The sequence below is a fragment of the Monodelphis domestica genome, chromosome 1, assembly GCF_027887165.1.
Source record: "Monodelphis domestica isolate mMonDom1 chromosome 1, mMonDom1.pri, whole genome shotgun sequence".
Classification (NCBI taxonomy): Eukaryota; Metazoa; Chordata; class Mammalia; order Didelphimorphia; family Didelphidae; genus Monodelphis; species Monodelphis domestica.
The window spans coordinates 291,546,821-291,574,203 of NC_077227.1; the positions used below are offsets into that span (position 1 = coordinate 291,546,821).

At 37.4% G+C, this 27,383-nt stretch overlaps 1 protein-coding gene across 1 annotated transcript in view; it reads right to left on the reverse strand.

The window, feature by feature from the left end:
- Positions 1 to 3,956: 3,956 nt before the first annotated feature.
- SRP54 (signal recognition particle 54) overlaps positions 3,957 to 27,383 on the reverse strand; it is a 135,922-nt gene continuing 112,495 nt past the window's right edge. The window contains exons 16-17 of the mRNA XM_056811040.1: positions 23,337 to 23,434; positions 3,957 to 6,194 (exon numbers count right to left, since the gene is read on the reverse strand). Of these exons, the coding sequence (XP_056667018.1) occupies positions 5,997 to 6,194; positions 23,337 to 23,434 (296 nt within the window). The 3' untranslated portion in view covers positions 3,957 to 5,996. The remainder of the gene's footprint in view (positions 6,195 to 23,336; positions 23,435 to 27,383) is intronic.

Consider the following 27,383-nt stretch of genomic DNA (forward strand, 5'->3'; position numbering starts at 1 on the left):
TGTCTATTAATTCTAATTTTTCTAAGATTTCATTCACATCTTTTACCTCTTATTTATTTTTTTATTTGATTTATCTAAATTTGATAGTGGTTGGTTCAGGTCTCCCATTAATATGATTTTACTGTCTGTTTCCTCCTTCAATTCTCCTAGTTTCTCCATTAGAAATTTGGGTACTATACCATTTGGTGCATACACGTTGATCAGTGATATTTCCTCATTGTCTATACTCCCTTTTAACAGAATATATTTACCTTCCCTATCCCTTTTAATCTCGTCTATTTTTACTTTGGCTTTGTCAGATATCATGATTGCAACTCCTGCCTTCTTTCTATCAGTTGAGGCCCAAAAGGTCTTACTCCATCCTTTAATTCTGATCTTGTGAGTATCTACCCACCTCATGTGTGTTTCTTGAAGACAACATATGGTAGGGTTTTGAATTCTAATCCATTCTGGTATTCGTTTACGTTTTATGGGTGAGTTCATCCCATTCACGTTCAAAGTTATGATTGTCATTTGTGGATTTGCTGGCATTTTGATATCTTCCCCTAATTCTGAACTTTATTCTTTAGCTATAACCTTTTAAACCAGTGATTTACTTTAAATCAGTCCCCCTAGTCCCCTCCCTTGCTATGCTTCCCTTTCTAGCCCCTCCCTTTTTGTTCCCTTCTTGTTTGTTTGTTTTTGGGTTTGTTTTTTTTTGTTTGTTTATTTGTTTTTTTAGGGTCTGTTAACTTCCCTCCCTCCTCTCCTTCCCTCCCTTTTTATTCTCCCTCCCTCAACCCCTCCTTAATTTCCCCTTCTCTCTTACCCTGTTGGATAAGATAGAATTCAAGATCCCAGTGGATTTAGATGTCCTTCCCTCTCAGAGTTAATTTCACTGAGAGTAAGGTTTAAGTAATACAAATAAGCACTCTCTTCCTCTCCTTCTTATAGATTTCTTCCCCTCCCCTTCCTATGTTTATCTTTGTGTGAGAAAAATTTTTCTATTTAGTTTTTTTCTATTTCTTGAAGTATATCTTAGTACCATCAATGATTCCCCCCTCCCTTTTTCTTTCTCCCCCATCTCCATATCATCTTAATGTCCCACTCTTTCCCGATGCATGATTCTTATAACTACTCAAATGATGCATACAATTTTTGAGTTACACATTACATTTTCCCCACATGTTACTATATATAATTTGATATAAATGTAGTCCTTATAGAAGAGGGTTTGAATAAAAGAAAAAGATAACATTTTTCTCCTTTTCCCTTTCCTTCATATTTACTTTTTCATGTTTCTCTTGCTCTTTGTGTTTGGATGTCAAGCTTTCCACAGAGCTCTGGTATTTTCTTTACAAATACTTGGAAATCTTCTATTTTGTTGAATGCCCATACTTTCCCTTGGAAGTATATAGTCAGTTTTGATGGATAGCTGATTCTTGGTTGAAGACCCAGTTCTCTTGCCTTTCTGAATATCATGTTCCATGCCTTACGGTTGTTCAGTGTGGAAATTGCAAGGTCTTGTAAAGATTAAAATTTAGGGGAGACTGAGGCAGGTAGAAATTAGTTTCTCTCTACAAGGAGTATTATATTCTTTAGAGGTTTATTAAGGGTTAAGGATTAAAGAAAATACAGAATAAGAAAAAACACGTGCCTAGGCCAGAGGTCTAGACAAGATAACCTCACATCATGGAAGAGACACCTCTGCTCCAAAACGGAAGTCCAAAAGAGACACAAAAGCCTTTGCAATCAAGTTAAATCCCTTCTCGATCTCGGCCTACTTCTGAATTCCCGTGAGATTACAAAGCATTTTGGGGAAGTGGAGCAAGGGCTTGTGGGGATTGAAGTCCAGAGTTCGAGTCTATTTTTACATTGTGTGACCCTGATTGGCATTCCTTTATATCTAAATTGTCTTTTTCTGGCTTCTTGTAAGACTTTTTCTTTTGCTTTAAAGCTTTGGAATTTAGCAGTTACATTCCTGGGAGTTGTCTCTTGGGGATTTAGTGTGGAGGGTATTCTATGAGCTCTTTCAATGCCTATTTTGCCCCTTTGTTCTAGAATCTCCGGGCAGTTTTCTTGGATGATATCTTGTATTATGAGGTCGAGATTACTGTTTATTTCTGGCTTTTCTGGTAGACCAATGATTCTCAGATTGTCTCTCCTTCCTCTGTTTTCCAGGTCTGTCACCTTGTCAGTGAAATATTTTATGTTTTCTTCGAATTTTTTAGTCTTTTGACTTTGCTTTATTAATTCTTGCTCTTTTGCAAGGTCATTGTCTTCCAGTTACCTGATTCTGATCTTTAAAGACTGGTTTTCCTTTTCAGTTTGGTCTGTCCTGCTTTTTGAGGCTTCAAGCTGTTTCTGCAATTGCTTGTTTTCATCCTTCAGATTGCTGAGTTCCTTTTGCATTATTTCCCATTTTTTCCTGCCAGAAGGCTTCCATCTTTTTGATAACTTCCAATTTAAATTTTTGAAGACCTTGTGGACAATTTCCATTTGTTTTGGAAGGTTTTGGAGCATTTGTTTGTGTTTCCTCTTCTATTTCCTCTGTGTTCTGTATTTTCCCTCCATAAAATGTATCCAAAGTCACCCCCTTCTTCTTGCTTTTCTTGGTGTTGGGAGGCTGTACCTAGGCCTTGTTTGTCATCTCTATTGTTTTTTTTTTCTTCTCCCCTTTCCAGTCAGAAATCTGAGTGAGGAGGGCTTGCTTTCAGTGTAAGGGTCTAAAGTTCAAGGCTTTAGCCTCAGGCAAATTCTCGGTTCTCTGCAGTTGCGCTGTCTTCCTGGGGTAGCCCAGGGTCTGCCCTCCCCTGCCTGCCGGCGTTTTGGGTGTTACTGCTCTCAGGTGTAGGTCTTTGGTGGTCTTAGTTAACTCTAAAGACCTGTGGGTGCCCCTTGCTCACTTCAGGGGATCCCTTCGCGCACTCGTTGATTATAGCGCGCTAGTTCTGGGCGCCCGTGATCTGAGTTCCCCTTGCTCGCCTGCCGGGGTTTCGGGTGTTACTACTCACAGGAGTGGGTCCTCGGTGGTCTTACTCAGGTCCCCAGACCTGGGGCTGCCCGTTGTTCAGTCCTGGAGTGCCCCTCCCTCACTTGTTGATTCTGGTTGGTGCTGAATTTAACTCTGGCTCCAGATGTGTGGTGGGTGGGGGGAGGGGAATGGGTCAGCTTTTCGTTCCCTTACATTGTGGAAAATGCCAGAATCCCACCTACCTTCAGTGCTGTGCCTTAGTGTGGGGTCACTCCGATCTTATGAGGATGGTTGGGGTTTTTTTGGGGGGGGATGTCTTTTGAGGTCATGTGTCATTTCTGAGGTTTTCTGAGGAGAGGAAGCGAGCTGTGTCTACTCTGCAGCCATGCTTACCCAGAAGTACCGAGCTGAACTCTTCAATGGGGAGGAAATAACCTGGGAGGGGGTTACAAAAATTTTTCAAAGAGGGATCCTGAATGATGGTCACAGCAAGGTTTGGAAGTGGCAATGAGGAACATAAAAATATCTGGGTATACAGTGATCCCTTAACTATCGTGGGAGTTACGTTCCAGAGATCTCTGTGATACATGAAAATCCATGAAGTAGCACGTTATATTTATTTTATTGTTTGTATATATTATAAATCTTTATAAACCTTTCCCTCTCTTCTATAAACCTTTTCCACACTTATTAACCCATAATCACTGAACCAGTAAGCACCCAGGATACAGAACACAGCACTGTGCTTGGTCACCTTTCATTCTATCAGCCAATAGTGTGCCACAATGTGTAACTCTGTGATACAGAATTAGATATATATTTTTTTAAAGTGAAGCCATGTTAAGTGAACCGCAATATAGCAAGGGATGACCGCACTTTTATTTTGTTCAAGTTAAAGGAAAAGAATGAATGCTAGTATAAAAGATTCCTTAAAAGTGAAGAGGATCTAAAGCACAATTGTAATTGTAAAAAAGGAGATGAATTATGGATAGAAACAAATGAATTTCAGGTTCACGTAAAACAAATAATTTAATTAATAATCATTTTCACCATTTTAAACAATTTGCATCAACTAAGTATTTACATATTAAGGCACAGTAAATATATTAGATATAAAGTTAGGACAACGACCTGCCTGATCATGATTAATATAGTACAGAAATATAGTTCTGGAAGTTTCAAATTTTAACACAATTCTAAAGTCGCAGTGCAATTCCTAACTTTATTCAATGGGACAAACACTTGCCTACTCATGGTACTATAAGTTTAGAGGGTAGGAAAAGGTTTGGAGGGGGAGTGGTGGAAGAAATGCAGAAATGACTAGTAGGAAAATTTTAGGTAGGTTAGGTGGTATTTTAGTAATCTCTACCCTATAACTAGGACTTCAATGGAAAATTTGCTTTTGAGTGTATGAAACTGTCAAATATAAAGTTAGTCATAATCAGCTGAAAGGGAAAGTGCCACATACCTGCTAACAACATGCTTTTAAAAAATTATTCTGCTAAGGGGCTCAATAGATTGATAGCCAGGTCCAGAGACAGAAAGTCCTGGGTTCAAAATCTGACTTCAGACACTTCCTAGCTGTGTGACCCCAGCCAAGTCACTAAACCCCCATTGCCTAGTCCTTACCTCTCTTCCACCTTGAAACCAATACACAGTATTAATTCTAAGACAGAAGGTAGGGGTTTAAAAAAAGTATTCTTCCAGTAAATGGTAAAAGATTATGGGAGAGGAGGAGGACTGTTTTTAGATATTTTGATTTTCCCTCTTTAATCAATTAAAGGCTACTTTAAAAAGTTGCAAACTGAAATCAGATACAAAGATCTGATTTCTACTCTTTTTTCAAACTAACGTGAGCTTATGCTTTGTGACCAGATAGAATATAAAGGCAGGTTTTCACAACAGATGTAGTTGTTGTAAACATATATACTTATTTAAATGGAAGACTGAAGATTTGGTTAATTTTGTTTAAATGGCTTTTAACAATTATCTCTCATTTTTGAAAGCTTTGGTACCTTTTTTAGTGTGTTTCTTACTGTTTTAAAAACAGCACTTCTAAAACATTCTTCTGATTCTTCCTTGCCCCTATACTGCTTAAACTTACAAATGGCCATCACAAACAAATGTCATACCTGTACTGATTATGTACATTTAAGCTCATTAAAAATATATATATATATGCTATTTTGAAACACTTATCACACTTCATTTTATCCACTAGAAAACAAAGAATGATAAAGGCAAAAACTTCATTGCCAAAAGTAGGAATCTTTTTGAGCAATTTTTATATCTTTAATTTGAATATACTTTGTAAATTATTCAGTTGCCAACTGGATTTTTATAGCTTCTATAAAAAGGATTTTAAAAACTGAAAATGAGTAAAAATTTTATTTGGTCCCTAATCCCACTATTAAGAAAAAGTCAAGATTAAACAGGTCTAAATAAACTAAAATTAATATTACAAAATAACAGTTAATTTGAAAAGAATGGAACTGGACAATTCCATTCTTCCTATATCATTTTCCATGACTAATTGGAATACAAGTTTTTCTAAATTAACAATAAAAAATGTTGTCCATCTTTTTTTAAGACCAAATTTTAGGCACTGAGGAAAGTCATGTTAGTATCAGTCAACATAAATATGTCTACAAATTAGAAGATATTTTTAAAAATCTTATTTTGTTTTGAAAATTTAATGTCAGTTCAGTTTCATTTTTCCATATACTCACCCAGTTTTATAAACATAAAATTACATGTTCTTATATTGACTGTCATTGAGACATTTAGACAACAGATCTTTTACTGCTTTTAATATAGATCTAAGCTTTAGCTCTAGGCTTCTCATACCTGTAAGCAAGTCTTTGTTTGAAAGAAAACTGCTTTTTACTAGATAGATTTTTTACTTTAAGAGGCAACCTGAAGCTGCTGAAGGGGAATTACTCATTTCAACAAGTTTAAATACAAATAACCAATAAGTTCCACTGTAAGTTTCCCTGGATTAAAAAAAAAATACCTTGGTGTTTAAAATTTAAGTTATTTTATTCTAAGTTGTGGTTAGGCTTTGTTTATTTTCAATAGGTACTCCATCCATTTCAAAATTGAGGTTCACAAATGAACTTGATGCCAAAGTTTCTGGCTGGTCTGTCTGAATAGTGGAATCTGTCTGAAGCTTCTTCTGTTGTTCCTGATACTGTCTTTCTGCCTCTTCGGACATTCGATTTTCTTCTTCTTCCTCTTCCTCCTAAGAGGAAATATAATTAAATGCATGGAAATTTAATGGCAAGATGTTTTCTCTGAATTGTTCAACTAAGCCAAAAATAAAAATGGCTATATAGGTTATAAAGAGAAATTACTAAAGCTGGGGTTATCTGAAAGGTACTTGAGAGCAGGGAACAAGGCTTTCAAGCATTCATTCAACAATCCCTTATGACAAACTTACTTGTAAAAAACTGGGTCAGGCAATATAGACTCTATCCTCACAGAGTATATAATCCAGCCCAGGAGACATGACATCTATGCAGTCACATTTTTGTAAAAGACAAAATATGTTTTGTGAAGTCAAAAACTTCCTGACTATGTAACCTTGGGCAAGTTACTGTTGTCTTCCTCGGTTTCCCTCAAATGTAAAATGTGGATAGCATGTATCTTCCAGGATTGTTTTCAGAATCAAATGAGATATTTGTCAAGATCTTAGCAGTGCCAGGCACATAGTAGTTGATTAATAAATGTTTGTTCTCTTCCCTCCAAGGAAATTCCCAGCTTGGTTTGGGGAAACTTATGATCCACTCTAGGGCTCCCTATTGCTCCTGGTATCAGATATGAATGTTTTGCTTTTATAGGCTGACCATTTCCACTTTCATTGGACATTACTCTCCCTCTCACACTCTTTGATCTGGTCAAACTGACCTATTTTTCTAACAGGACCATGAATTCCTCTCCTTACCACAATCTCACAACTACTTTTTAGTGAGTCATTTTTTTTTTGGTGGGGGTTTGTTCTGTATGTACTAGTCTCTCCCATTAGCATATAAAGTCCTTGTGAATGGATACTGTTTAGTTCTCTGTACTCATATCCAATTCACATGCAAGTCAAGACATCACCCATTACCCATCAGAACTCACCTAGCGCCTAGCACAGAGCACGTGTTTCATTGAGGTTAAATTTGAGTCAGATGAATGATTTGTACAATTTCACAAAGAATGACATGATTAATATGAAAGGCATAAGGAAGAGAGAACTAGAAAGAACAGAGTAGTAGATTACAAAGAGCAATGAAAGCCAGACTAAGGACACTTGACTTCATCCAATATATGAGAAGTTACCAATGATGAGTTTTGAATAGAGGAAGCAGCCCAGGGTAATGTTATTGAATAGAAGTACTCTAGAAATAGCAATGGAAAGTAGGAAGGGGGGAAATTCCCGAGATAATATAGAGAATTTAGTAGAATTTGGTAAATGGCCTAATGGGATGGGTAAGGGCAGATGAATACTTGAGACATTCAAAAATACCCAAGAAATCTTGGGTATAATGTACTACATGATACGTTACATGACAGGTGCTAGAATTAGAGGAGTCAGCTTTTGTGAGATAAATTTTGAATATACTGTTGATGTTCTCATATGAATAGCAGTAGCAACATTCTAAAAGACAAGGTAAGACTGGAGATAGGAAGAGGTCGTCAGCATTGGCAATACAGAATAAGGAATCATCGGCAATCATGTTAGGTTAACTTCATGGGAAAATGAGATTGTGAAATAGACATATAGAGACAGAAGGCCACATTATGTAAGTTACCTCATTTGACCTTCACAATAGTCCTGATTGTATAGTAGGTGCTGTTTTCTTCATTTTTTAATTATTTAGTCCTGTCTGATTCTGTGTTCCTATCTGGGCTTTTCTTGGCAAAGATACTGAATACAACTAGTAAATGTCTGAAGTCAGATTTGAACTCGGGAAGATGAGTCTTCCTGATTGCATGCCCAGCACTCTATTGTGCCACCTAGCTGCCTCATCTTCATTTTATAAATGAAGAAATTGAGGTTCAGTGATGTTCCCCGAGTCACAGAGCTAGTAAGCATCTGAAATAGCATTCAAATTTGAATCATTCTGTTTCCAAATCCAACATTATCTTGCATGCCAGTAGCAGCCATTATACTTAAAGACAAAAGTGAAAGTCCCTGTCTTCAAATGCTTACACTACATTTTGGGAGGAAACATACATATATAAATAATATAAAACATACAGGCCAACTTTCCTGCCCTTCAGCCAAAGTATGCAAGACCAGGCCAGAATCAGAACACTGTACCCATCTGTGTTTATTATCAGTGCTCCTCTCAACTAATGATAACATTTTGGTAAACTCCCTCGTTTCTACTGTCCTAACAAACCCCTGCTTTCTAACCCCTGTTGCTCCTGCTCTCAGACCCATCCACCTCAACCTTTCTGTACTGTCTGAGTTGCCCCTTTCACTAGGTCCTCTGCAATTCCCAATTGACAATTGTAAGGGTTAAAATATTTGGTTGAGACTGAAAAGTCTAAATTTAAGTGGTTGCCAAGGGAAATCCCAAATAATAAAATACCCAAGTCAGCTGGAATTTTTTTTATGGTGATTTAATTGATAGTGGAGAAAATTAAGGAGGAGTAGGTTTTTTTTCTCTGCCTCTTCCCCGCCCCCCCCCCCCCACCTGATTAGTATTGGGCGGGGAGATCAGGAGATAAGGGAGTAAGGTTTTAGAGTATGAAGGAGGAAGGAATCAGCCTGACCTCCAAAGGGGCTCAGCTAAGATGACCAAACCTGAAATCAGCTCCAGGGCAAAACTCACCACCCAACTCCAAGATGTCGGAACTCTTAGCATGCTGCCAGCCAGAGTCGTTTCTCCAGGGAAAGAGGAGGAGAGAAGAAGTGACATGCCTTATATAGGCAGTTTTACATCACTTTCCTGCATCTCCTCTGTACCAATGATGACTTAGCTTGACTTAGGACAGCCCAGAGGTCTGTCCTTTTTTTGCACATATCTGTTGAAGGCCATTTTTTGAGATAATTAAATCTTGGAGTTTGATGCAGACCTTCCTAATCTTGTTAAACTAAGAAAGGTGGAGAATTTGGTTTCTAAGACCTGATTCTGTTATTCCAAATATCTCCATTGTTATTGATCAGGAAATAGCTAAATCAGATCTTCTAAAGAATGGTCTGGACCAAACTTCCTGGTAATCATGGCTGCAATCTAGACACCACACGCTTCCTCACCCCGGCACCAAACGAAATAGACTACATCAAAGGAGCATAAAAATCACCTTTGGAGGAACAGAAGGACACCCCAGTACTCCCAGTACTCCACAGAGGCGAAGGTACGTGGGGCTTGAACATTTCCACACTATAATAAGGAGGAAAAGCTTGCACAGAAAAGTGAACTGAGCCACCCTTCCCCCACCTCACCTCCCCCACCAAACCAGAGTGAGCTACCTGAGCGCTCACCGGGACAGCGAGTGAGTGGGGAACGTCTCTGTCGGGGGGGGGGGGGGGGCACTCCAGGGTCCTTGGGATCTGGGGACTGCCAGGAAAAAACGTCTCAGGGCGGTTTCACTGGAGAATCCGGCTCTGATTACGGGGGTCAGCGGAGCTGTACTTGGGGCGGCTGCGCTGAACATCTCCTAGGAGCTAAACACCAGGGGCGGACAACACCCTGATTAGCTGGGTGGAGCTGAACACCTGGGCAGTGTGGCTGTGATCAGGGACCCAGAGCTCTAAGAAACCTCAGAGGCTGGGAAGAACTAGTCTGAAGCAACCTAAATTCACAGAAAAACCACCCATATAACCCAGACCCCAGACCAAAAAGGAAAGGGGAATAAAACCACCAAAGGGATGGCTCACATGGCCCAAAATCAAGCCTCCAGGAAGAAAGGGAAAAAAGTGACTATTGAAAACTTTTATGGTGGAAGTACCCAAGGAAAAGAGGAGAATGAGGAGGAAATCCAAAAAAAAATCAGAACATGCCTCCCAAAATGGAAACTATCAACAAGCTCTGGAAGATCTCAAACTGGAACTTATCCAAAAGATGGAAACCTGGAAAGAAAAATGGGAGAAAGAGATCAGCAGTCTGACAGATAAGACTGCTCAATTGGAAAAAGAACTCGAAGCATCCAATAGAAGGGCAGACAAAGCTGAAAAGCAAAACCAGTCCCTAATGACCAGAATTATTCAACTCGAAGAAAACGAGATGATAAAACAGCAAGAATCAATAAAGCAAACCCAAAAAATTAATGAATTAGAAGAAGACATAAAATATCTCACTGAGAAAGTCACCGATCTCAAAAACAGAGGGAGAAGAGAAAACCTCCGAATTATCGGTCTCCCAGAAAAACCAGAGATAAACAATAAACTCGATATTATTCTACAGGAGATTATAAAAGAAAATTGCCCCCATGTTCTGGAGCAAGGGGGCAAAATAGAAATAAAAAGGATTCATAGAACACCTTCTATATTAAATCCCCAAAAGACAACCCCTAGGAATATAATTGCCAAATTCAAGAGCTTCCAAGAAAAGGAGAAAATCCTACAAGAAGCCAAGAAGAGGAGCTTCAGATATAAGGGGGCTCCCATAAGGATCACACACGACTTAGAGGCTAACACACTAAGAGACCGCAAAGCATGGAACACGATATTTAGAAAGGCAAGAGAGCTGGGTCTCCAACTAAGAATCAACTACCCAGCAAAACTGACTCTATACTTCCAGGGGAAAGTATGGGCATTCAACAAAATAGAAGATTTCCAAGCATTTGCTAAGAAAAGACCAGAGCTCTGTGGAAAGTTCGATATCCGAGCACAGAAAGCAAGAGAAACATGAAAAGGTAAATATGAAAGAAAGGGAAAAGGAGATAAATCTTATCTTTTTCTTTAAGCCAAACTCTCTTCTATAAGGACTACATTTACATCAAATTATATATATTAATATGTGGGGAAAATGTTTTGTGTAACTCTCATACATTGTAGCATCATAAGAGTAGTTAGAAGAAACATGCATAGGGAAAGATTGGGGCATTAAGGAGATTTGGGGAAAGTGGGGGCAAAGAAAGGAAAAGGGAGGGGGGAACCATCGATAATACTAAGATTTACTTCAAGAAATAGGGGGGGACTCAATAGAATAATCTTTCCCATATAAAGATACACATGGGAAGGGGAGGGGAAGAACTCTCATATGAGAAGGAGAGGAAGAGAGCGTGAAGTGGTATTACTTAAACCTTACTCTCAGTGAAATCAAATCTGAGAGGGAAGAACATCTAGATCCAGTGGGATCCTGAATTCTATCTTACCCATTAGGGCAAGAAAGAAAGGAAAATTAAGGAGGGGGAGGTGGGAGGGAGTATAAAAAGGGAGGGAAGGAGAGGGGGAGGGGAAAGGAGCATAAAAAGGGAGGGGCTAGAAAGGGAAGCATCTCAAGGGAGGGAACTAGGGGGACTGACCTAAAGTAAATCACTGGTTCAAAAGGAGAAAGCTAAAGAAGAAAGGTCAGAACTAGGGGAAGATATCAAAATGCCAGCAAATCCACAAATGACAATCATAACTTTGAACGTGAATGGGATGAACTCACCCATAAAACGTAGACAAATAGCAGATTGGATTAGAACCCAAAACCCTACCATATGTTGTCTTCAAGAAACACATATGAGACGGGTTGACACTCACAAGGTTAGAATTAGAAGTTGGAGTAAGACCTTTTGGGCCTCAACTGATAGAAAGAAGGCAGGAGTTGCAATCATGATATCTGACAAAGCCAAAGCACAAATAGACCTGATCAAAAGGGATACGGAAGGTAAATATATTCTGCTAAAAGGGAGTATAGACAATGAGGAAATATCACTAATCAACATGTATGCACCAAATGGTATAGCATCCAAATTTTTAAGAGAGAAACTAGGAGAATTGAAGGAGGATATAGACAGTAAAACCATATTAGTGGGAGACTTGAACCAACCACTATCAAATTTAGACAAATCAAACCAAAAAATAAACAAGAAAGAGGTAAAAGAGGTGAATGAAATCTTAGAAATATTAGAGTTAATAGACATATGGAGAAAAATAAATAGGGACAAAAAAGAATACACCTTCTTTTCAGCACCACATGGCACATTCACAAAAATAGATCATACACTAGGTCATAGAAACATGGCACTCAAATGCAGAAAAGCAGAAATAATAACTGCAGCCTTTTCAGATCACAAGGCAATAAAAATATTGATCGGCAAGGGTACATGGAGAGCCAAATCAAAAATTAATTGGAAATTAAATAACATGATACTCCAAAATCGGATAGTTAGAGAAGAAATCATAGAAACAATTAATAATTTCGTTGAAGAAAATGACAACAGCGAAACATCCTTTCAAACCTTATGGGATGCAGCCAAGGCAGTACTTAGAGGAAAATTCATATCCCTGAGTGCATATATTAACAAATTAGGGAGGACAGAGATCAAGGAATTGGAAATGCAAATCAAAAAACTTGAGAACGAACAAATTAAAAAACCCCAGAAGAAAACCATACTAGAGATCCTAAAAATTAAGGGAGAAATTATTAAAATCGAAAGTGACAGAACTATTGACCTAATAAACAAGACTAGAAGCTGGTACTTTGAAAAAACAGACAAAATAGACAAAGTACTGGTTAATCTAATTAAAAAAAGTTAAGAAGAAAGGCAAATTAACAGCATCAAGGATGATAAGAGAGATCTCACCTCCAATGAAGAGGAAATTAAGGCAATCATTAAAAACTACTTTGCCCAACTATATGGCAATAAATATACCAACCTAGGTGATATTGATGAATATTTACAAAAATATAAATTGACTAGACTAACAGAAGAAGAAATAGTTTTCTTAAATAATCCCATATCAGAAAAAGAAATCCAACAGGCCATCAAAGAACTTCCTAAGAAAAAATCCCCAGGGCCTGACGGATTCACCAGTGAATTCTATCAAACATTCAAAGAACAGCTAAGTCCAATACTATACAAACTATTTGACATAATAAGCAAAGAGGGAGTTCTACCAAACTCCTTTAATAAAACAAACATGGTACTAATTCCAAAGCCAGGCAGGCCAAAAACAGAGAAAGAAAATTATAGACCAATCTCCCTAATGAATATAGATGCAAAAATCTTAAATAGGATACTAGCAAAAAGACTCCAGCAAGTGATCAGAAGGGTCATCCACTATGATCAAGTAGAATTTATACCAGGGATGCAAGGCTGGTTCAACATTAGGAAAACTATCCACATAATTGACCACATCAACAAGCAAACCAACAAGAACCACATGATTATCTCAATAGATGCAGAAAAAGTCTTTGATAAAATACAACACCCATTCCTACTAAAAACACTAGAAAGCATAGGAATAGAAGGGTCATTCCTAAAAATAATAAACAGTACATATCTAAAACCATCAACTAATATCATCTGCAATGGGGATAAACTAAATCCATTCCCATTAAGATCGGGAGTGAAACAAGGATGCCCATTATCACCTCTATTATTTGACATTGTATTAGAAACACTAGCAGTAGCAATTAGAGAAGAAAAAGAAATTGAAGGCATCAAAATAGGCAAGGAGGAGACCAAGTTATCACTCTTTGCAGATGACATGATGGTCTACTTAAAGAATCCTAGAGATTCAACCAAAAAGCTAATCAAAATAATCAACAACTTTAGCAAAGTTGCAGGATACAAAATAAACCCACATAAGTCATCAGCATTTCTATATAATTCCAACACAGCTCAGCAGTAAGAACTAGAAAGAGAAATTCCATTTAAAGTCACCGGAGACAATATAAAATACTTAGGAATCTATCTGCCGAGACAAACACAGGATCTATATGAACACAACTACAAAACACTTTCCACACAACTAAAACTAGACTTGAACAATTGGAAGAACATTAACTGCTCATGGGTAGGACGAGCCAATATAATAAAAATGACCATCCTACCCAAACTCATCTATCTATTTAGTGCCATACCCATGGAACTTCCAAAAATTTTATTTACTGATTTAGAAAAAACCATAACAAAGTTCATTTGGAAGAACAAAAGATCAAGGATATCCAGGGAAATAATGAAAAAAAATACAAAGGAAGGGGGTCTTGCAGTCCCAGATCTCAGACTATATTATAAAGCAGCGGTTATCAAAACAATTTGGTACTGGCTAAGAGACAGAAAGGAAGATCAGTGGAATAGACTGGGGGCAAGCAACCTCAGCAAGACAGTATATGACAAACCCAAAGATCCCAGCTTTGGGGACAAAAATCCACTATTTCATAAAAACTGCTGGGAAAATTGGAGGACAGTGTGGGAAAGATTAAGTTTAGATCAACACCTCACACCCTACACCAAGATAAATTCAAAATGGGTGAATGACTTGAACATAAAGAAGGAAACTATAAGAAAATTAGGCGAACACAGAATAGTATACATGTCAGACCTTTGGGAAGGGAAAAACTTCAAAACCAAGCAAGAATTAGAAAGAGTTACAAAATGCAAAATAAATAATCTGGATTACATCAAATTAAAAAGTTTTTGTACAAACAAAACCAATGTAACCAAAATCAGAAGGGTAGCAACAAATTGGGAAACCATCTTCATAAAAACCTCTGACAAAGGTTTAATTACTCAAATTTATAAAGAACTAAATCAATTGTACAAAAAATTAAGCCATTCTCCAATTGACAAATGGGCAAGGGACATGAACAGGCAGTTCGCAGCCAAAGAAATCAAAACTATTAATAAGCACATGAAAAAGTGCTCTACATCTCTTATAATCAGAGAGATGCAAATCAAAACAACTCTGAGGTATCACCTCACAGCTAGCAGATTGGCTAACAGGACAGCTATGGAAAGTAATGAATGCTGGAGGGGATGTGGCAAAGTGGGGAAACTAATTCATTGCTGGTGGAGTTGTGAACTGATCCAGCCATTCTGGAGGGCAATTTGGAACTATGCCCAAAGGGTGATAAAAGAATGTCTGCCCTTTGATCCAGCCATAGCACTGCTGGGTTTGTACCCCAAAGAGATAATGGACAAAAAGACTTGTACAAAAATATTCATAGCTGCGCTCTTTGTGGTGGCCAAAAATTGGAAAACGAGGGGATGCCTGTCAATTGGGGAATGGCTGAACAAGTTGTGGTATATGTTGGTGATGGAATACTATTGTGCTAAAAGGAATAATAATGTAGAGGAATTCCATGGAGACTGGAACAACCTCCAGGAAGTGATGCAGAGCAAAAGGAGCAGAACCAAAAAAACATTGTACACAGAAACTGATACATTGTGGTACAATCGAAGGTGATGGACTTCTCCATTAGTATCAATGCAATGTCCCTGAACAATCTGCAGGGATCTAAAAAATACTACCCACAAGCAGAGGATAAACTGTGGGAGTAAAAACACCGATGAAAAGCAACTGCTTGACTACAGGGTTGGAGGGGATAAGACTGAGGAGGGACTCTAAATGAACACTATAATGCAAATTCCAACAACAGGGAAATGGGTTTGAGTCAAGAACACATGTGATAACCAGTGGGATCGTGCGTCGGCTATGGGAGAGGGAAGGGGGGGGGGGGGCGAGGAAAAGAAAATGATCTTTATTTCCAGTGAATAATGTATGGAAACGACCAAATAAAATAATGTTTAAAAAAGTAGCACCAAAAAATGCAAAAAAAAAAAAAAAGAATGGTCTGATTAGGGTGGAGTAGTTTTAAAATTCACCCAATTAAGAAATTTCTCTTCATTTTTTATCTCTTTCATGCCCCTTTCATCTTCTCATGGAAACCTGACTCCTCTACCTTCCATGATACTATATTCTTGTTCTCCTTTTCCAATAGCAAAAGCACCTTTCATATCACTCCCTCAGTTCCAGAAGGGGAGCAGCTAGAATGAACTTTGTTCCTCATTGCCACTTCCAGACTTCCTCGACCACCTTTACTTGACATAGTTTCCCCTCTCAAGTTCACACTCCACTCAAGTTCACTTTCCAAATTTATTACTCAGTCCAGATCTTGGTGGCTGTTATATGCTGCTCCCCAGGACATTTCCCCTCCTTTCTCAATGAGTTTGGAGCCTGGCTCAGGCTCCCTTTTTTCCATGACAACTCCTGCTGTCATACTAAGGGGACTCTTCCATCATCATCCAAGTGTTCCACTTTCATGATAAAAAATTCCTCACATCATAATCACCTATCCGTAACTCCTATTCCTTATTACTCTTACAACTATGTTTCATTCTCACTGTGATTTTCAATGCTTCTACCCTTCAGTACTTTGCTAGGTCACGATCCTGATTCTGATTATACTCATCTCTTCCCAATCTTGATCTCCTAGTGAATAAGTTAACTTGAAACTATACTCTGAAATCCCTTGCTCCCTTACTCTATGCCTTGACTAACCCCAACTCTGGCCTATTCCCACCATCTACCTCCTCTGCTCTTTATCATATACTGCTTAAGTGGAGGATGCCACAGCACTGGGGCTGAGTTCTTCACAAATTTATTCATCTTAACTAGGCCCTCATTGTAGCAATCCTTTATTCCATTCTCCACAACTGAGATTTCCAAACTTTCGCTTCTCTCCTTGTGCCTTCCAAGATACTTCCTCTCCCTCTCATCACAATTGAAGAACTAATATTTTGATAAGAAAGCTAGAAACCATTCAGTTTCTTCTCCTATGCCTAATTTCAGAGTCTTGAGATCATCTCCAATTTTTTTCCTTTTACTCTCATGAAAAGTCACATGACCCTTCTCATCAAGGTCAACCACTCCACTTATGCCTTTTATCCCATTCCCTCCCATTTTCCACAAACCCTCTCTTTCATGTTCAATATTTTCCTTCTACTGAATCCTTTCATGCTACCTACAAGTCCACATCTCTTCATCCTTAAAAAAAAAAAATCTAACAATTCCATTAGAGGGAAGGTACAGGGGATAGAGTACAGGGTCTGAAGTCAGGAAAACCTGAGTTAAAATCCAGCCTAGCTGTGTAACCCTAGGCAAGTCAACCTCTGTTTGCTCCAGTTTCATTTGTAAAATGAGCTGAAGAAGGAAATGGCAAACTACTCCAGCATCTTTGCTAAGAAAACCCTCAAAATGGGTCATGAAGAGTTGGACACAACTGAAAAATGATGAAACAATAAGACTCCATTATGTTTGATTGCTATCATCCAATCTCCTTTTCTTAAGCCAAATTTTGGGGGAGGTAGGAAGGGAAGGACTTTTCTTGTAAGTCTTAACTGCAGATCTGAACTGTGCTAAGCAATGAGGAGACATACACGCAAGACAATTTATGTTCTCAAAGAGCTTACATTCTAATGGGAGAAGACAACACATAAAGAGGAACTGAAAAGGATTAGAGGTGAAGTGGAGAGGGAAGTGGCATGACACACGGATGGCTGGGAAGGGGCATGGAAACCTGGTTCTAAGTGAGATAAAGGGAAAGTTCACTCTAGTATAGAGATGATGGAAAGATAGTCTGGATCTAGTAGCCAGAAGTGCCTTGAAGGGTTGTTCTAGGCAAAGTAAAGTGAAAGTTCATTTGATCCCAGGCTGGTTTCAAGGGCTGAGTCCATGGTTCTGGTGGGGAAGAAGTGGGAATGATGGCTGGAATGGAGGTGGCATGGTTTGAAATAGTTTTCCTCAAAGCTACCAAGAACTTAATAGCCTCTTTTAAATCCTCATCCTTAAATTCTCTATAGCCTTTCACACTGTTGAGCTGAATCTCTCTCTGCTTTGAATTTTCATAACACTGATCTCTCTCATAGTTCTCCTCTCTAATTGCATTTTCTTAGTTTCCTTTTCTGGCTCAGCATTCATGTCATGTCCACTAACTCTAGGTGTACCCAGTGGTGTGCTGGTAAATGTTTAGCAATTAGTTCTCCCAAAGGGTAAAATATACTTTTAAAAAATACCCTTAACTTCTGTCTTGGAACCAATACATAGTATTGGGGTTAAGTGACTTGCTCAGGGTCACACAGCTAGGAAGTGTCTGAGACCAGATTTGAACCTATAACCTCCTATCTGTAGGCCTGGCTCTTACTGAGCTACCCAGCTGTCCCCTAAAATATATTTTTAAATTTAATTTGCATTATCAATATTTTATCCATTGCTTTAAGCCTAGATAATCAACAAAATAATAAATCAAGTCCTTCCTTCTAGCCTTTACCTATTTCACATCGAAAATTTAACAATCAATAGCTAGTAGAAACTGTTTTCGAAGTCTGTTCCAAAGCTCTATCCCCTTTCTCTTTGTCCTCTACATTCTTTTTTGGTAACCTCATTTACTCCAGTGGATTCAATTATCATTTCTGTATGGATGATTCCCAGATTATATATCCAGCTGAGTTTTTCTTCTAAAGTCTTACATGTTTATTTATTTTACATATATGTATTTCTGTTTCCCCAATACTGTTAAGCTCCTTGAAAGAAAGAAAAGATTATTACACTATTTAGGTTTATATTTGCACTGTCCAGCATAGTGTGTCTGGCACACAGAAGGTACTTAAATAAGAACTTGTGTATGACTGATCAATTATGAACTGCCTTTGGGATTTTTCAAACCAGATGTCCCTGAGACATCTCAAACTTGAGACATCCAAAAAAGAAGTACACTTTCCCCTAAAGGCTTTTTAGACATATTGTTACCCTCTGCTTGCTCTATGGTCTATCCATACTGACCTACATGCTGGAAACACAATGCTTTATCTAGTATCTCATGTCTTTTGCACTGGAATGACTCAACAATTAAACTCCATATGAGATACTGGGGATACAGAGAAAACAATGAACTAGTCCTTTCTACTGGGAAGGAGATATCATGTACATCTATAAGTACAGGGTAATTAAGGAGAAAGAGTATAAGCAATGGAGATCAGGAAAAGCTCCTTTACCTAAGTCTTGCAAGAAATGAGTTCTATGAGGTGAAGGTGTTGAATGTATTTTAAGCATGAGGACATGACCAGAGCAAAGGCACTTAAGAAGATAAGAGACAAGTGCATGAGGAAGAGCAAGGTCAGTCTGGCCTGAAGAGTAAGGAAAGGAGAATCATGTATAATGAGGCTGGAGGCAGGTTGTGAAGGGCTTTAAAAGCCAGATTTGCTATTTAATTCTAGAGGCAACAGGGAGCCACTAAAATTTGATAAGTAGTGGAGTGATAGAGTCAGATTTAGATTTTGGCAGCTATGTGGAGGATAGACCTGCAGAATTGGGAGTGCTTGAGGAAATGAGATCAATTTAGAGGCAAATGCAATTGTCTAGACTAGAAGTATTAAGATGGTGAGTAGAGAAAATGAAATGTTGCAGACATAGAAACAACAGGATTGAGAAACTAATTGAAGGGAATTAGGATGGGGGAAAATGAAGAGTCAAGGATAATGGCAAAGTTGCTAGAATGGCAACCTTGACAAGAATGGCGATGCCCTTGAGAGAAATAATAATTCAAGGTCTGAGTGCTACCCAGGGAAGATACATAAAGTTAGGAGATGGAGTGATATTTGTTTGACAAAAAGCAAGGAAGTTAATGACATTTGAGGGGAATAAAATGCTTGAAGACTGTAAAAAGGAAGTAGGTTATGAGAGGCTTTAAAAGTGAAACAGAGGATTTTATATTTGATTATATGGGTGATAGGGAGCCACTGGAGTTTATTGAGGGGGGAGGGGAGTGATATGGTCAGACTTAGACTACAGGAAGACCAGCTTGATAATTAAGTGGAGGATTGAGAAGAATGTTACAGAAGTGTCAAAAAATATGAAGACTGAGAAAAGACCATAAGATTTGCCAATTAAGAGATTATTGGATTACACTTGGTTGATGAGGTTGGAATAAGATAACAGAAGGCTTAGAAGAGAGTGAGAGAAGTGGAGGCAATGGGTAGACAGCTTTTTCAAAGAGTTTAGCTCAAAAGAGGTGATAAACAGGCAAGAGCTTGAGGAGATGGTCTTGAGGGCCTAGTAAAATTTTTTTTAAGAATGGAGAGATTTCAACATTTTTGTTAGCAGAGAAGGAACCAGGAGATACAGAGTAAAGATTAACGGGATGGGATGGGATGGGAGGGAAGAATGAAAGTGAGGATCTCTTAAAGAACATGTAAAGGGGTTGGCCTTGACAAAGACAGACATCTTATTAATAGACATTGGAGGAAAGGAAGAAGGAACTGGGCATTTATTAAGCACTTAATATGTGTCTTGCACTGTGTTAAGCACTTTACAATTATTATCTTATTTGATCCTCACAGCAACCCATGAAGCAGGTGCTATTTTTATCCTAACTTTACAACTGAGGAAACTAAGGCAGACAGAGTTTAAGTGACTTGCCTGATGTCACACACTATTAGGTGTCTGAGGCTATATTTTAATTCAAGTTTTCCTGACTCCAGCCCCAGTGCTCTATATATTGAAGAAAGAGACATTAGAGGACATCAATTCAAGAGAACAGAAAGGAAAATGAGTGAGCTCATGGCAAGAGGCCTCAATTATCTAATTAATTCCAAAGCACTCCATTTTGGAATCTTTGGTTTCTTTTGTCTCCATCTCCCTCAGTTGCTTGTCCGTGCTGCCAAAACTTCCTTATATTTATTTCTAATATATTCTACACCTACCTATATACATTAATGTGATTTTCTTTTATTAGAGTATTGGTTCCCTGAGGGCAGAGATTATTTCATTTTGTATCCCCTGCACTTAGCAAAATGCCTAGTTGACCGAAAATAAATACAAGATAACTTAAATAGGGAAAGGATTAGCTGCTTGGGGAATCAAGGTGATACTTGAATGGGGTTCTAAAGGAAGCAAGGCCTAAGTAGGGAGAGAAAATACATATATATGAGATCAGTAGGTGTTTGCTTATATCTGTGGTTTCAGCCATCCAAGGCAGATTTTGGAATGAATTCCCTGTGGATACAGGGTCCTACTGTACATTTACTGTGAATGAAATGAAATTTATTTCAAATTTTACTTTCAACATTCACCAATATGGAAATGTGTAGAGAAGTGCAAAGAGGGAGAGAGGGGATGAAAGGCAGGATTTTTAGATTGACAATAACAACACCTAACATGTTAAAAGCATTGTTCTTATACTACTAGTACAAAAGTACTATCCTTTCCATTTTATTTATTTCAGTTGTTGTTCAATTGTTTTCAGCTGTTTTCAACCCTTTGTGACCCCATTTGAGGTTTTTTTGGCAAATATATAATATATATATATCACATATAATCATATTATATATATTATGTTATATTATATATATCCTTCTCCAGCTTATTTTATGGATTAGGAAATTGAGGCAAACAGATAGCTATGAATCCAGAAAGATAAATGTTCCTGCCTGTAGATGCAACATTCTATCCACTGCACCACTTATCTGCTCCAAAGTTATATAAACAGAAACTTAGAGATTGGCTTGCCAAAGCAAATAACAATACAGCAGAGATACAAATTCAGGTTTTCCAATACCAAGTGAATCAGAGAGGTGGCTGTGACCCATTATTGCAAAATCAAATAAGTAAACAAGAGAAGTCAGAGTAAAGGATCAGAATAACAGAGAGGTTCAAGTTCATACAATGTGGGTGAAGAATAAGTAGTATAAAAGTAGGGAGGTAATTATGGCATTCTGTGGATTTGCAAATGCAAACAAGAGAAGGAGGAGGAGGTTATAAAGCTGGCATTTATACAATGCTTTAAGGTTTACAAAGTTCTGTTCACATTATCTCATTTTATCCTTTCAATAACCCTGTTGCTATTATTCCCTCCATTTTGCCAGGGGCAAACTCAGATTGATAAATGCTTATTTACTGGGCAGGTTCAAGTGGCTTGCCAAAGTCAAACAATTGGTAAGTGTCTTCGGCTGGATTTGAACCATGGTGTTCCTGAATCCAAGTCAATCTATCTTCTGTGCCACTTAGCTGCCTATAAGATGGATAAGAAGACACAAAAGGTTTGCTATCTTCAAAACTAGAAGGCATCAGTCTATCTTGATAGCTTAGAGTCAAAGTATTCATGAAGGAAGAAACTGAGTGAGTAAAAAGTTAAACAACTTGTTCATAACTGGATTCACTGCTGACTCTCAAGTTAGTGTTCTTTGTTTTAAAAGTGTTTCATGAGCAAAATTGCAAACTTTTGGAAATGATCCTTAACCTTTTGTACTAGCTGTATAGGATTTCAGACTTTCATTGAGAAAAGAAAATATTCTGATTCCTTCCCAAAGTTTATATGTAAAATAATAATAATAACTGGCATTTATATAGCGCTTTAAGGTTTGTGAAGCACTTTGCATAATTAACTTATTTAAGTGTCACAGTAATCCTGAGAGGGAAGATAATACAGATATTCTTACCCCAATTTTACAGATGAGGAAAATGAGCTTCAGAGACACCAGTCAACAAAGCACTTTACATGTGCCAGGCACCGCGACAGGTGCTAGTGGTACAAAGACAAAAATGAAGCAGTTTCTACCCTGAAATAGCTTTCATCGTATAAGAGGATACAATATAAATGTACATATAATTATCTACAACATAAGTCCAAAATAATTAGGGGAATACTAGCAGCTAGGGAATAAGGATCAGAAAAGGTTTCCTGTATAAGGTAAACCTGAAGCTAAGTTTGAAAGTACAAGGGATGCAAAAAGCAGAGGTGAGGAAAGAGAACATTCCAGGCATGAGGGGACAACCTGTACAAAGGTACAGCTACATATATCATGGATAAGGAATAGGAAGAAAGCATAGAGGGTGGCCACTGGTTACATAACTAATAAGTATGAAAGGCAGAATTCAAATTCATGTTTTGACTCCAATGCCAGTACTCTTCTCTTCAATGTCATGCTGCTATCTTACATGTGTATCAGAAAAGGGCAAACTTCAGAAATTTCAGAGCTAGTTCCAAAGAGGAAATGGTGTGTTGTTTAAACATCTTCCAAGCTTCTGTGATATTTATAAATTACAGAATAGAGTATGAATAGTTAAGAATGAAATTAAGGTAAAAAGCACAAAAATAGGGGCAGTTCATGTGGATTAAGAGCCAGGCCCAGAGATAGGAAATGCTGGGTTCAAATGTGACTGCAAACACTTTCTAGCTGTGTGGCCCTGTGCAAGTCACTTAACCCCCATTGCCTAGCCCTTACCACTCTTTTGTCTTAGAACCAATACACCTAGTATTGATTCTAAGATGGAAGGTAAGGATTAAAAAAAAAAAGTATGAAAATACAGTAAATTTGAGTCTGAAAGAGAAATCACTAATTCTAGTCTGATATTCCTAGTGCAAATGAGATGGCTTTTTAAAAATATAGGTGAAAGTTAACTCCATATAAACCTTGAATTTCAAAAAAATATAAGCAGTAAAGAGAGACACACCTCTTTCTTCATCCGGTAATACTCATCAATGGCATATTGGTACTTTGGGGTGCTGATACCCAGAAGTGATGCAATCTTCTCTCCAAGAAAGTCACAAACTGAGGGCACAAAATTTAAAATAGTAGAAAATTCTGAATAAAAACTTGAACTTAAATTTAATTTTTAATTCAACAAACATTTTATTAGCTATTTACTGTGTACAGAGTAAGATAAAAGGGAGGTGAGGTAAAAAGTTTAAATAAGACAACTTTACCCACGTGGACTTTGTTAAGGATTTTACATCCTTAACGAAGTTAAGATATAAACATCAAAGGCATGAGAATTATGAAAGGCTCCATGGAGGAGTTGTCATTTGAGTTTTTATTTAGAGGATGAGTAAGGATTCAGTGAGGGGAGGGAGGGAGAAGAAATACTAGGTAAGGGAAACAAAATAATCAAATGTATCAATATGGGAAAATGTATATGTCTCAAGGACAACTAGCAAACCATTTTGGCTTTGGTGTTCCCTATGCAATAAGGAACAGGTTTGAGCAAAGAACTAGATTAATGTTTAAGGAAAATTTACTTTGTAGCAGTGTGTGGGATAGGTGAACTGGGAAGAGTAGAGGCAGGAAATTATGTTAAGTGGCTATTGCAGGGCAGCTAGTAGCTCAATGACTAGAAAGTCAGGACTGGGATGGGAGATCCTGGGTTCAAATATGCCCTTAGGTACTTCCTAGCTATGTGACCCTGGGCAAGTCACTTAACCCCAATTGCCTAGCCTTTACTGATCTTCTTTGGGACTGATACTTAGTATCAGTTCTAAGACAGAAGGTAAGGGTTTTTTTTAAAAAAGGCTATTACTATTAATCTAGCAGGGTGGTAGGAAATAAGGACCTGTACTAGGCTGTTAGTAGAAATAGAAAGGAAAGAGTAGATGGAGATTAATCCCATAGAGCTTTGAAACTAGAGAGGTGAGGAAAAAAACAAAGATAAGAAAAGTTTTGAGCATGGGAGACCAGATGATTAAGTAAGAAGGAAACACTTGATGAGCTATGCTGAGTTTGAGGTGTTAATAGGACAAACCATATGTAGATATGGTTTGGGGGACATATGTAGATAGTTGGAAATGTAAGCCTCCAGGGAGCTTGGGAGAGAGGTTACTGCTAGATAGTTGGGAATTATCTGCTTGAAAAGTGATGCTATGTAAAGTCAGAATAATGGATGAGATTACTAAAGGAGAAAAATATAGTGAGAGTACAAAAAGAGCCAAATACAGAACCTTGGAGAAATCTCACCTTAAAGAGTAGTAAGAGGTTGAAGAATCAGTGAAAGAAAAAGAAGAAACAGATGGAGAGATATGAACAGAACCAGAAGAATGTGTTATTTTGGAAGTCAAGGGAAATGGCCAGTTATCCATCCAGAAGGAAGAAATAGTCAGAGCTGTCAAATGCTGCAAAGTAATCAAAGAGATTTCAAAACTATAATTTTTCTAACCTTATCTTCATTTAAATGTAATGTCAATGAAATATAATAGCTGATATTAGCAAGTGCAAAGAGAATATAATTCAAATCTAGGAAGAGACAGTTTAACATAATAAAAAGAATAATAGTAAAAATCCAACAGAAAGCAGATAGGTTCATAAATGGAATGCCATATGGATGTTATAGTACTTTATTAACTCTAGAGGTTAAAACTTAAAGAAAGCAATAAAACAAGCACTTATTAAATACATACTTGTGTGCAAGGCAAGGTGCTAGTGCTAGGAATACAAAGACACAAAAAGGACATTCCTGCCCTCAAAGGACCTTTTGTACTATGGGAGACTGGGCATAGAATGTGTGTGTGTATATATATATATATATATATATATATACACAAACATATAAAGCAATAAAAAAATAATTAGAAAAAGGTAAAATTTCTAGCATATTTAGGTTCTTTTATGAGGGAGAAAAACATTTCTGGCATGAGGATCAAACAATGCAAAGGTACCATGACCAAAGATGGACTGCTATATGTGGGAAGAATAAGAAGGCATGAATAGTTAGAATGTAGATGGCTTGGAGGAGAGCAATGCAAAAAAAGTTTGGAAAAGATGCCTGGAGCCAGACTGAAAAGGGTTTAAATGCCAACTTGAGCATTATTAAAAATGTTACCCTCATAGAAACAGGAGCCACTAAAGATTCTTAGGGAGGAACAGGTTTTGGAAGTTGACAATTGGTGAATGACAGACTAGTGAGAGGAGAGATTAGAATGAGGGAGACCAATATTTATTAATAGCCTACAATGTGCCAAGCACTATGTTAGTTGCTAGATACAAAATACAAAAGTGAAATAGTCTCTGCCCTCAAAGAATTTACAGTTTATTGGCCAATTAGAATGCTACTGCGATACCCTGAAATTAAAAAACATAAAAATAGATCATGCTAGATTATCAAAATCCAGAAATATACAAAACAAGAAGCTTAATTCTTGATATAGTCAAGAACCTCAGTTAATAGATAATGTTAATAGCCTTTTTGATAAGAACTCTTAAGAAAACTAGAAAGCAAGCTGGCAGATATTACATTTAGAGCAATCACACCATATGCCACTATATATCAAAATGGTTATGTGACCTAAATATAAAGTGTCACACCATAAAAACAGAATAGAACAAGACCATGTATCTTTCATCATATAACTAGGGATAGAATCCTTAAAGTCAAGTAGTGATAGAAGATACCATAAAAGATAAAAGACATAATTTTGGCTTCATGAAATTAAAATATTTTAATAAATAATAAGATAAATGAATAAGTAGGAAAAATATCTGCAATCAAATATAGCTGATGAAACTCCAATATGAAAACTACATAAGAAAGTGACAAGAACACATCAAGAGATGTTCCCTATTAGATTAGCGGTTAAAGGATATGAAGTTTTCAAAAGAACTGCAAACTATAAAACAAGTTTCACACTAATAATAGTAAGATAAATGCAAACTAAAACAACTCTTACCTCACACCAAGCCAATTGGCAAAGATCACCAAAAAACGGCAATAATCACCACTGGAGGAGCTGTTGGAGGTGAGGAAGTCAAATGTACTCTTGGTAGAGTCTAATCATTCTAGACAATAGTTTGAAATTATGCAAAGTAATTAAACTGTCAATATGCAGCAATCTTATTATTCTATTTGGGGAGGTGCCCCAAAGAAATTAGACAAAAACAAAGATCTGATACATATCAAACTATTAACAGTAGCACTCTATGGCAGCAAAGAACTGCATATAAAATGGGTGCCAATCATATTACTAGAAATCTATGATACAACAAATGAAATGGAATATCATTATATGGTAAAAATTAGTGAATAGAAAAAATAATGAATAATAGGAAGTCAGAAAAACATGGGAAGAGTTTTCTGAAATGACAAAGTAATTAGTAGACAACCCCAAGAAAGTAATATGTTGTTGCCTGTCCAAGTACCAGAATGATGTAAATGTTCTCTAAGTCAAATTGAACTCTGCGTAACTGAAAATTTAATGAAGATCTGAGTCAGATAATGAAATAGAGGTCTCTCAAGTTTCCCATTATGGCAGAAAGGTGGAAAGGGTTAGGGCTTACTACGATATAATTCTGTATAAATTTTTAGATGTAGTCACTGCATTGGGTATACTGACTTAATTGTTTTTATTTGTCATTAAGAAAGAATTCACAGGTAATGTGTTAAGACATGGGGTAATAATAAACCATGTTTTTCCACTGAATTGAAACAAGAGGTGATAATAGCTATAAGAGTTGAGGGATGGGAGGGCAGAAGCAAAAAATACTGCAGGAGCAGAATTAACGAGATGAGACAACTGAGTAAATAGAGAGAAGTGTGGAAATGTGAAGAATGACTCCAAAAATGTGAAACTGAGTGAATAAAGGAAACAGAGAAATAAATCTATGGGAAGAGCAAGTGTAGGGAGTAGGGAAGTTAATTGATTCTGAGATGCTTATGAGATCATGTAAGTAGAGATGTCAATCAATCAACAAGCATTAAGGGCATACTATATTCCAGGCACTGGATATTCAAAGA